The following is an 11,930-nucleotide window of genomic DNA, read 5'->3' on the forward strand; positions in this document are numbered from 1 at the left end:
TCCACAGTCGGGTACCATCCGCACATTAGAACGCGCCAATAACGCAAGTACAGATGCAGTCTTGCGGAATTGGCGCGTTCTAATGCAAGTCAATGTCGGCGAAAACGCCGCGTTTACGCAAAATTAATTGACATGCTGCGGATTTTTGAGCGCAGCGTTTACGCTGCGGAAAAATCCGCATCATGGGCACAGCACATGCGGATTTCAATTGGGGAACATTGCTGCCCTTCTACCATGCGTTTTTCATGCGTTTCCGCGGCGTTTACGCAACTGCAAAAACGCCGCGGAAACGCATTAAATACGCATCGTGTGAACTCAGCCTTATATAAACTTGATGTATTTGTCAATAAAAACTTATGAAACACTTACAATTGTACTACAGTAACCATAGAACCATCAGACTTAAAAAGTAAACCCTTCGGCAGCAAACTTTGTGAAAACCAAAATTTGTGTCAGTCTTAAAACTGTTTTCCATGACTGCATCTCCAGCAATGTGCAGGTTAATGGAGACCCTGTAAGAGTCAAACTGTGCAACATGTTTAGTGGAACCCAACTGCAAAAAAGAATTAGTAGCCCAAAATACATACATACATTTAAGTAAAAATACAAACATTCTCCCCGGAGGCTTTTAGTCCCATGACTCCTTTAGTTCCAGTCATTACCTGACATTTTTGTTACTGAGATGTTCTCATTTTCCATCTTCAGGACTCTTTGGCCTTGGGAAAGACAGAAGATGAAGCACTTAAACAATTTAGGCAGAAGTTTGATGAAGCTCTAAAGGAGAGTTGGTCAACCAAAGTCAACTGGATGGCGCACACTGTGCGGAAGGATTACAAGTCCTAGCGGCAGGCCGATGGCTCCACATTTGTATCCTGGTTGTGGCCATCAGCTTCCATGGTGGATGGTGCCTGAATGTGCGATGTGAACACTGGATGTGGTCGCTCACCCTGATCCAGGGAAACTACAAAAGAAGAACTGAATGTGAGACTTTATGTGCTCAACACACAGACATTACTGCCCGTTATTGTACAGCAGAGATCGGTGCGGTCACTTCTGATGGACATAAATGGGATATGACAACGACTGCTGGGTGAAGAGTGGAGGCAGAGTCTCCTTGGACCTCAGCGAGGCTAAGGATTTGCACACTTTCAGTTTTGATGGCCTACTTGAGCCCTTTGTTTGATAATCTATTTTTTTAATCGACTTGTTTTTTTTATGAGATTGTGTCGCCCGCGTGGCTCAGCCCTTACCAATATTCTCCAATTGTTTTATGTCTTCCTGAGTCCAGGTTACTGTCAGCTCTGCACTGCCGTGTCTTCGTTAGTGTCCGGTGCTTAGGGCCACGAGTGAATGTTTCCCATCCAGGCAGCAGATTGGGGGGATCCAGTTTCCATTACTTTTGCTTGTCTGCTCCTTCAGTTTTTTTTTTTAGCAGACTGATCACTACATATAGTTCTAGTCTGGTTGCTGTCCTGCCTTAGCACATGGTACCCTTGTACCATGGGTATACACCTCACCAGTAGGGGGCAGGCTTTACCAGCCAGTCTTAACTCTTCCATGGCGACTGTACTGCACCTGGTGAACTAGTGTTAACTTTGTGACTACTTGAATGAGGGGAAACCAGCACTTACTCACCAGGATGGTAAGGACGGGGTGGTAACAGTGGTAGACCATCTTTATATTGCTGAGAGAGTCACTGTAAAGCCGCTTTGTATGATGCTATGAATTCCATACATGCAGGGCTACATTTCAGAACATCTCATGTCTAACATTTGGATTTTGCAGCACTATCTTCTGTATTGTTGCAATGCTGCCATAAACCAAGGTACAGCATTGCTTTGCTGCAATGCTGCGCTGTCTTATCCCTCATGCCTCAGCAGCAACACTCCTCCAGGATATCCCTGTGATTAAACATTTCTGCTCAGTCCCAGACCTACTGAGATCTAGTCTTCTGAATGAGGCTAGCCTAATGTGCTTGATTCCTTTCAAAGATGGAAGGCTAAGACGATCAAGCGATACTTGATATGAATATGCAATGTAAGAGAGTTAGAGCATTTGTCGCTTTAATTATTATTTCATAAATCAATAGTACACATGAAAATGAACTTTCTAATATCTCTGATTGGAGGAATCTGCTTCTTTATCCTTCTAGATTGATCGTTCACTCTCAATTCATGGGTAGAATCTGTATTTAACGAAGGCTGATGTTCACATTCCTGGGATAGGAGATGACAGTTGGTGTTTTTAAAATTCTATGGAGGGGGAGGAAGGGTTAGGAGCAATCTGCAGCAAGTTCTCCTGAAATGACAGGTACATTTCTCCATGGAACGTTACAAGCACCAACTGTCATCTCCTATCTCAGTAATAGGAAACTCTGTCTTAAAGGAAATCTGTCAGCAGTAGAGAAAGAGATCCTGATTCCAGCGATGTATCAATTAGTGTCTTTAGGTCTTCCGCAACCTGATGGCTTGATACTGTCAACATAACGGCAAAGAAGGCCCCCATGGACCTAGCTAGGCTTGCACAACATCGATCTTCCTACAAATAATTCATTTATCAAGTCGCCATAGCTCGAAATCGAGTCGTAAAAAAAAAAACAATCACAGTTTACTGACTGCAGCAATTCAGATTTTTTAGATGTAGCAGAGCTCAGAAAGTTGCCTCTGTCCACACCCCTGATTAGCAACTTTCTGTGTACATTGAATAGTGGCAGTAAGATGCTAATCAGTGCGGGGGTGTGGCTGGACCAGGAAGCAGGAGAGATATAGTCCTGTAGGGATAATCTCCTGCTGATAAAACAGTCACTGCATGGAAACAGCAGCACAATACCTAATAAGGGACACATCGCTGAAATCTGTGTCTCAGCTGCTACATCATGCTGCCCTCAGATTACATAGCAAAAACCTGCTGACGGATTACCCTTAACCGAAAACAGATTTTACCCATTAATTGAAATTTTTAAAAGTTCAGTCCAGGAGAAGTAAAAAGCAGATTTCTTATTTCTCTGTGTAGTATTGATGTTATGAAGAAAAAAATAAAACGACGGTTACTCTTTAAGTCATATCTGCTGCCAATTGTATTTTTAATATACCTGTATGACTCGAGACTGAATGCAATGTGACTGACTACTAGTTAGATTCACATAAGGCAGAATATAGTGGAAAAAAATTATTTATTCCAACTTTTTTTTTTTTTTAAGGAGAAGAGACTATTTTATTATGATTTGACGGTTGTCACATGACTGATATTTATTGAACGCTTGGGCGTTTCAGCTTTGCTGTGATTTCCTAGGCAATAGAATATTGTATTTTGTACAGAATACGTTACCTGGCAGCGGCCTCATTCACAGCGCGCCCGCACAGGAGGCTCCGCGACCGCTGCCTGCGCGACCGCTGCCTGCGCGACCGCTGCCTGCGCGACCGCTGCCTGCTTCTGTTGCACACGTCTTACACTGGAAAACAAGTTTGTGTACATAGGATGGAGTAATCCACTGTTTTAATGAGAATGTATCCGCGTTGATTTTACACTGTAAGCAGGACAAGAATCTGATTCAGATGCTGAATAAACATAACCGATGTTCTGTACCCCGCGGATGATTTGTCTTACTTTTTTCTTTAGCCATTTATAAATGGTTTATGTGATGAATTTTCTCTCAGGGCATGTTCACACAATGTTTTATAGACTCCGGCGTACCTGCATTTTATTTTTAATTCAATATATCATGTAGTGGCGGGCTTCCAAGCAGAAGAATGGACGGGTCACTTCTTTTAGCAGCTTTGCAGTTTTTGAAGCCTAAAGTGATGAAAAGAAATGATAAAAGACTGAGCATTATATGCACAAGTCTCCTTTACATTTCTGCGCATACAGTGCTGGCCAAAAGTATTGGCACCCCTGCAATTCTGTTAGATAATACTCAATTTCTTCCTGAAAATGATTGCAATCACAAATTCTTTGGTATTATCATCTTCATTTAATTTGTCTTCAATGAAAAAAACGCAAAAAGAATTGTCCTAAAGCCAAATTGGATATAATTCCACACCAAACCTAAAAAAGGTGGTGGACAAAAGTATTGGCACCCTTTGAAAAATCATGTGATGCTTCTCTAATTCGTGTAATTAACAGCACCTGTAACTTACCTGTGGCACCTAACAGGTGTTGGCAATAACTAAATCACACTTGCAGCCAGTTAACATGGATTAAAGTTGACTCAACCTCTGTCCTGTGTCCTTGTGTGTACCACATTGAGCATGGAGAAAAGAAAGAAGAGCAAAGAACTGTCTGAGGACTTGAGAAACCAAATTGTGAGGAAGCATGAGCAATCTCAAGGCTACAAGTCCATCTCCAAAGACCAGAATGTTCCTGTGTCTTCCGTGCGCAGTGTCATCAAGAAGTTTAAAGCCCATGGCACTGTGGCTAACCTCCCTAGATGTGGACGGAAAAGAAAAATTGACGAGAGATTTCAACGCAAGATTGTGCGGATGGTGGATAAAGAACCTCGACTAACATCCAAACAAGTTCAAGCTGCCCTGCAGTCCGAGGGTACAACAGTGTCAACCCGTACTATCCGTTGAGGTCTGAAAGAAAAGGGACTGTATGGTAGGATACCCAGGAAGACCCCACTTCTTACCCCGAGACATAAAAAAGCCAGGCTGGAGTTTGCCAAAACTTACCTGAGAAAGCCTAAAATGTTTTGGAAGAATGTTCTCTGGTCAGATGATACAAAAGTAGAACTTTTTGAGAAAAAGCATCAACATAGAGTGTACAGGAAAAAAAAAGAGGCATTCAAACAAAAGAACAAGGTCCCTACAGTCAAACATGGCGGAGGTTCCCTGATGTTTTGGGGTTGCTTTTCTGGCACTGGACTGCTTGACCGTGTGCATGGCATTATGGGAGTCTGAAGACTACCAACAAATTTTGCAGCATAATGTAGGGCCCAGTGTGAGAAAGCTGGGTCTCCCTCAGAGGTCATGGGTCTTCCAGCAGGACAATGACCCAAAACACACTTCCAAAAGCACTATAAAATGGTTTGAGAGAAAGCACTAGAGACTTCTAAGGTGGCCAGCAATGAGTCCAGACCTAAATCCCATAGAACACCTGTGGAGAGATCTCAAAATGGCAGTTTGGAGAAGGCACCCTTCAAATATCAGGGACCTGGAGCAGTTTGCCAAAGAAGAATGGTCTACAATTCCAGCAGAGCATTGTAAGAAACTCATTGATGGTTACCGGTAGCGGTTGTTCGCAGTTATTTTGGCTAAAGGTTGTGCAACCAAGTATTAGGCTAAGGGTGCCAATACTTTTGTCTGGCCCATTTTTGGAGTTTTGTGTGAAATGATCAATGATTTGATTTTTGCTTCATTCTCTTTTGTGTTTTTTCCTTGCAAGCAAATTAAATGAAGATAAGACCAAAGAATTTGTGATTGCAATCATTTTCAGGAAGAAACTGAGTATTATCTGACAGAATTGCAGGGGTACCAATACTTTTGGCCAGCACTGTATGTTCATTCATTTTGGAGAGGTTTTTTTGGAGATCCCACCTGAAAACGTCTTTTAGCTGATTTTTTTTTTAAGCTGTCAATCAAAAGGAGGGTAGAGATGGATAGATAGAATACAAATAGGTGGAAGGTGCACTGAGCTGCTCAGTCAGCCAAGGGTGCACAAAGCTCCTATGTTTAATTAGAACATTGATTTTTATTTTTAAGTTGACAGACTCCATTTAAAGTGAAGCCATCACTTCAGAATTGCCCAGATAAGTAAATCTGGAGCAGTCTAGGGCTTATTACCATTTTCGATTACCCTATTTTTTGAACTACAAGACGCATCGGACTATAAGACGCACCTAGGTTTTAGAGGAGGAAAATAGAAAAAAAATTTAAGCAAAAAGTGTGGTCATGATACCCTGTTATGGGGGAGGGGGTCTGCTGCTGACACTGTAGGGGTAATATCCCCCAATTCTGTATCTATATCTCCCATCCTGGTATAAATGGCCCCCTCCTTCCTGTTATACACCGTGTGCAGAATTATTAGGCAAATGAGTATTTTGATCACATGATATGTTTTATACATGTTGTCCTACTCCAAGCTGCATAGGCTTGAGAGCCAACTACCAATTAAGTAAATCTGGTGATATGCATCTCTGTAATGAGGAGGGGTGTTGACTAATGACATCAACACCCTATATAAGGTGTGCTTAATTATTAGGCAACTTCCTTTCCTTTGGCAAAATAGGTCAGAAGAGAGATTTGACGGGCTCTGAAATGTCCAAAATTGTGAGATGTCTTGCAGAGGGATGCAGCAGTCTTGAAATTTCCAAACTTTTGAAGCGTGATCACCGAACAATCAAGCGTTTCATGGCAAATAGACAACAGGGTCGCAAGAAGCGTGTTGGCCAAAAAAGGCGCAAAATAACTGTCCATGAATTGAGGAAAATCAAGCGTGAAGCTGCCAAGATGCCATTCGCCACCAGTTTTGCCATATTTCAGAGCTGCAACGTTACTGGAGTATCAAAAAGCACAAGGTGTGCGATACTCAGGGACATGGCCAAGGTAAGGAAGGCTGAAAAACGACCACCTTTGAATAAGAAACATAAGATAAAACGTCAAGAATGGGCGAAGAAATATCTGAAGACTGATTTTTCAAAGGTTTTATGGACTGATGAAATGAGAGTGACTCTTGATGGGCCAGAGGCTGGATCAGTAAAGGGCAGAGAGCTCCACTCCGACTCCGACGCCAGCAAGGTGGAGGTGGGGTACTGGTATGAGCTGGTATCATCAAAGATGAACTTGTGGGACCTTTTCGGGTTGAGGATGGAGTGAAGCTCAACTCCCAGATCTACTGCCAGTTTCTGGAAGACCACTTCTTCAAGCAGTGGTACAGGAAGAAGTCGGTATTGTTCAAGAAAAACATGATTTTCATGCAGGACAATGCTCCATCACATGCATCCAACTACTCCATAGTGTGGCTGGCCAGTAAAGGTCTAAAAGAAGAAAAAATAATGACATGGCCCCCTTGTTCACCTGATCTGAACCCCATAGAGAACCTGTGGTCCATCATAAAATGTGAGATCTACAGGGAGGGAAAACAGTACACCTCTCGGAACAGTGTCTGGGAGGCTGTGGTGGCTGCTGCACGCAATGTTGATTGAAAACAGATCAAGCAACTGACAGAATCTATGGATGGAAGGCTGTTGAGTGTCATCGTAAAGAAAGTTGGCTATATTCATCACTAATTTTTTTTGTTTTTATTTTTGCATGTCAGAAATGTTTATTTCCAAATTTTATGCACTGATATTGGTTTACCTGGTGAAAATAAACAAGTGAGATGGGATTATATTTGGTTTTTATTAAGTTGCCTAATAATTCTGCACAGTAATAGTTACCTGCACAAACAGATATCCTCCTAAGATAGCCAAATCGAAAAAAAGCCCACTCCAACTTCCAAAAATATTAAACTTGGATATTTATGAGTCTTTTGGGTTGATTGAGAACATAGTTGTTGATCAATAATAAAAATAATTCTCTAAAATACAACTTGCCTAATAATTCTGCACATAGTGTACGTGGCCCTCATCCCCATCCTGATATGATGGCACCCCAATCCACCATCCTGGTATGCATGGCCCCCCTCATCCTTCTTCCTGGTATGTATGGCATCCTTCATCCTGGTATGTATGGCCCCCCCTCACACCAATCTTGGTATGTATGGCACCTTCATCCCTCTTTGTGGTATGTATGGCACCTTCTTTCCTCTTCCTGGTATGTATGGCACCCTTCATCCCTGTATGTATGGCCCCCCTCATCTCTCTTCCTGGTATGTATGGCCCCCCTCATCCTTGTATGTATGGCCCCCCTCATCCTTGTATGTATGGCCCCCCTCATCCTTGTATGTATGGCCCCCCTCATCCCTCTTCCTGGTATGTATGGCCCCCCTCATCCTGGTATGCTTGACCCCCCCCCTTGATCCCCGTCACGCTGTACAGAAAAACAAATGTACTCACCTCCTCTCTGCTCCAGTGCTGTGTCCCTCTGCCGCCGACAGGGTTCACACTGTGAGAGCCGCACATGGTGTAACTGCCTTGCGCCCTCAAACAGCGAGATGCTGTGCCGGAATAGTCACTGCTCCCCACGCCCGGACTGCGTGCGCGGGGAGCAGTGACCATTCATTGTCCCTAATAGCGTGCACACTGTAGCCGCAGGGTGGCTCCTGCTGCGCTAGGCGGTCAGTGTGCCCAATATTAAAGTCCATGAATATTCACCACACCCATGGGAGTGGTGAATATTCATGGACTTTAACCCCTTTAAAGCCCAGGGCGTACTAATACGTACCTGCACCCTGGGACTTAAGAGCCTAATACGTATTTGTACGCCCTGTTGATTTTGCCCGCACACAGGCTGTGCGGGCGCGATTGCCGCCGGGTGTCAGCTGATTGTCACAATGTGCTGGGAGCGGTCCCACACCGTTCCCGGCACATTAACCCCCCCACAATGCTGCGATCAAAGTCGATCGCAGCATTGCGAAGGTAAGCGCCGATACTCACCTCTTCCCCACTGTCTCGCGCTATCTGAGGCCTGGTTCCGTGGTTGTCATGGTGACCCAGATGTCGTCATGACAACATCTAGGTCACCAGACAGCAGGAAGATACTTTCATCATGCGCAGTGCATGACCAAAGTATCTTCTGCATCTGCAGCGCTGACAGCCTGTATAGCACAGGGATGGTTCTCCATTCCTGTGCTATACAGGTGATCAGAGTAAAAAAAAAGTGAAAGTCCCATAGTGGGACAAAATATAAAAGTAAAAACGTGTCAAAAAATGAAAAAAAAAAAAATAATAATCCACCAAAAATAAAAATATAATATACCCCATCAATAAATATTATTATAAAAAAAACCAAAACAATAAAAGTACATATATTTGGTATCGCTGCGTCCTGACCTATAACACTGTCCCATTAGTTAACCCCTTTAGTGAACACAGTAAAAAATAAAAAACTAAGCAAAAAACTATGCTTTATCATCATACCGCCAAACAAAAAATGGAATAAAACTGGAATGTAAATAAAAATGGTACCGCTGAAAATGTCATCTTGTCCCGCAAAAAACAAGCTGTCATACAGCTCCATCAGCCGAAAAATATAAAAGTTATAGCTCTCAGAATAAAGCGATGCAAAAAAATATTTTTTTCTATAAAATATCTTTTTTTGTGTAAAAGCGCCAAAACATAGAAAAACGTTATAAATGTGGTACCGCTGTAAACGTACTGACCCGAAGAATAAAGCTACTTTATCAATTTTTCCACACGCGGAACAGCATAAAAAAATTCAGCAATTGTTTTTTGTTTTTTTTTCTGCCTCCCAAAAATCGGAATAGAAAGCGATCAAAAAATGTCACATGCCTGAAAATGGTACCAATAAAAACGTCAACTCATCCCACAAAAAAACAAGCTGTCACATGACTGTGTCGGCCAAAATATGGAAAAATTATAGCTCTCAAAATATGGCGACGCAAAAACTAGATTTTGCAAAAAAATGTGTCTTTTAGTGTGTGACAACTGTCAATCATAAAAACCCAATATGATTCTGGTATCGCTGTAATCGCACCGACCCGAAGAATAAAGTCGTCTAATCACTTATACCGCACAAGGAACGGCGTAAAAAATAAACTCTAGGGTTGGGGTTAGGGTTGTGCTAGGGTTGGAGTTGGGGTTAGGGTTGGGGTTGTATTAGGGTTGGGCTAGGGTTAGGGTTGGGGCTGTATTAGGGTTGTGCTAGGGTTAGGGTAGGGTTAGGCTTAAGGTTGGGTTAGGATTAGGGTTGGGCCTGCCATGCACGAGCGATCCCCGCATGTTTTTTTTGGGTGTCTAATAACCGTGAAACATGTGGGCGGGGACTCGAGCATGTCACTCGAGCACGCGCGATACATGGTGCATACCTGAGTACCTGATGCAAACTCAAGTAGCGAGCTCTTGCGCTCAAGACTAATGACAACTTATTCAATATGATGACCTAATGTTATCAAATTCTGTGTCGTACCTCTGGGTTCAAAATGTTCACTATACCCCTTGATAAAATCCTTGAGGAGTGTAGTTTCCAAAATGGAGTCACTTGTGGGGGGTTTCCACTATTTAGGCACATCAGGGACTCTCCAAACACGACATGGCGTCCGCTCTCAATTCCAGCCAATTTTGCATTCAAAAAGTCACACAGTGCTCCTTCCCTTCTGAGCTCTGCCGTGTGCCTAAACAGTATATTTTCCCCACATGTTTGGTATTGGCGTACTCAGGAGAAATTGCACACAAGTTTTTGGGGTCTATTTTCTCCTCTTACCCTTGTGAAAATAAAAAAATTGGGGCTAAAAGATCATTTTTGTGGAAAAAGTTGAGTTTTTTATTTTCATGGCTCCATGTTATAAACTTCTGTAAAGCACTTGGGTGCTCAGGGTGCTCACCACACATCTAGATAAGTTCCCTGAGGGGTCTAGTTTCCAAAATGGTGTCACTTGTGGGGGGATTCAACTGTTTAGGCACATCAGGAGCTCCCCAAACGCAACATGGCGTCCGCTAATTATTCAAGCAAATTTTACATTCAAAAAGTCAAATGGCGCTCCTTCCCTTCTGAACCCTGCCATGCGCCCAAATAGTGTTTTTTCCCCACATATGGGGTATCTGCGTGCTCAGGGGAAATTGCACAACAAATTTTGTGGTCCATTTTTTACTGTTACCCCTGCAAAAATAAAAAAAAATTGGGTCTAAAGTAACATTTTTGTGAAAAAAGTTAAATGTTAATTTTTTTCTTCCACATTCCAAAAATTCCTGTGAAACACCTGAAGGGTTAATAAACTTCTTGAATGTGGTTTTGAGCACTTTGAGGGGTGCAGTTTTTAGAATGGTGTCACTTTTGGGTATTTTATGTCATAAAGACCCCTCAAAGTACCTTCAAATGTGATGTGGTCCCTAAAAAAAATGGTTTTGTAAATTTTGTTTGAAAAATTAGAAATCGCTGGTCAACTTTTAACCCTTATAGCTCCCTAATAAAAATAAAAAAAATGTTGGTTCCAAAATTGTGCTGATGTAAAGTAGACATGTGGGAAATGTTATTTATTAACTATTTTGTGTGACAGATCTCTCTGATTTAAGGGCATAAAAATTAAAATTTTGAAAATTGCAACATTTTCAAACTTTTCACCAAATTTCCGTTTTTTTCACAAATAAACGCAACTAATATCAAAGAAATTTTACTACAATCATGAAGTACAATATATCATGAAAAAGCAATCTCAGAATCAGGGGGATCCGTTGAAGTGTTCCAGAGTAATTACCTCATAAAATGATAGTGGTCAGAATTGTAAAAATTGGCCTGGTCATTAACGTGCGAACCACCTTAGGTAGTAAAGGGGTTAATAGCGGGCACACTGACCGCAGAGCGCAGCAGGAGCCGCACTGCAGCTACAGTGTGCACGTTATTAGGGAGAATTAATGGTCACTGCTCCCCACGCACACAGTCCCGGCGTGGGGAGCAGTGACTATTCCGGCACAGCGTGGGACACAGCGCAGGAGGAGAGAGGAGGTGAGTATAATTGTTTATTTTTTTCTGTGCAGTGCGACGGGGATCGGGGTTGCCAAGCATACCAAGATGAGGGGGGCCATACATACAGGGATGAAGGGTGCCCATACATACCAGGAGTCACGCTGCAGGCACCGTGTGCTGGCTATTAAGTAAAATGAATATTCACTGCTTCCCACCCCCACGTAGCGGGCATAGTGTAGGCTGCAGCAGGCGGCTGCTGACTCCTGTGTACCGCTACTCCACCTCTGTCGCTTCCCCCACCACCCAAAGCCACAGTATTTATGTATATCGGACTATAAGACGCACCCTCCACTTTCCTCTAAAATTTTGGAGGAAAAAAGTGTCTTATACCATATTTTTCAGACAATATCT

The 11,930-nt window shown here is 42.7% G+C and overlaps 1 protein-coding gene across 4 annotated transcripts in view; it reads left to right on the top strand.

Moving 5' to 3' along the window:
• PIK3CB (phosphatidylinositol-4,5-bisphosphate 3-kinase catalytic subunit beta) overlaps positions 1 to 3,569 on the top strand; it is a 178,935-nt gene extending 175,366 nt beyond the window's left edge. For 3 of the 4 annotated variants that reach the window (XM_073674434.1, XM_073674433.1, XM_073674435.1), the window contains exon 24: positions 706 to 3,567. In XM_073674434.1, coding sequence (XP_073530535.1) covers positions 706 to 843 — 138 coding nt within the window. In that variant the 3' untranslated portion in view covers positions 844 to 3,567. Of the gene's footprint in view, positions 1 to 705 lie in introns of all 4 variants that reach the window. The other variant, XM_073674436.1, reaches the window with a different exon arrangement.
• The last annotated feature ends 8,361 nt before the right edge of the window (positions 3,570 to 11,930 follow it).

Source organism: Phyllobates terribilis, unplaced genomic scaffold (genome assembly GCF_046119375.1).
Source record: "Phyllobates terribilis strain yellow unplaced genomic scaffold, ASM4611937v1 Scaffold_3__8_contigs__length_932513732, whole genome shotgun sequence".
Lineage (NCBI taxonomy): Eukaryota > Metazoa > Chordata > Amphibia > Anura > Dendrobatidae > Phyllobates > Phyllobates terribilis.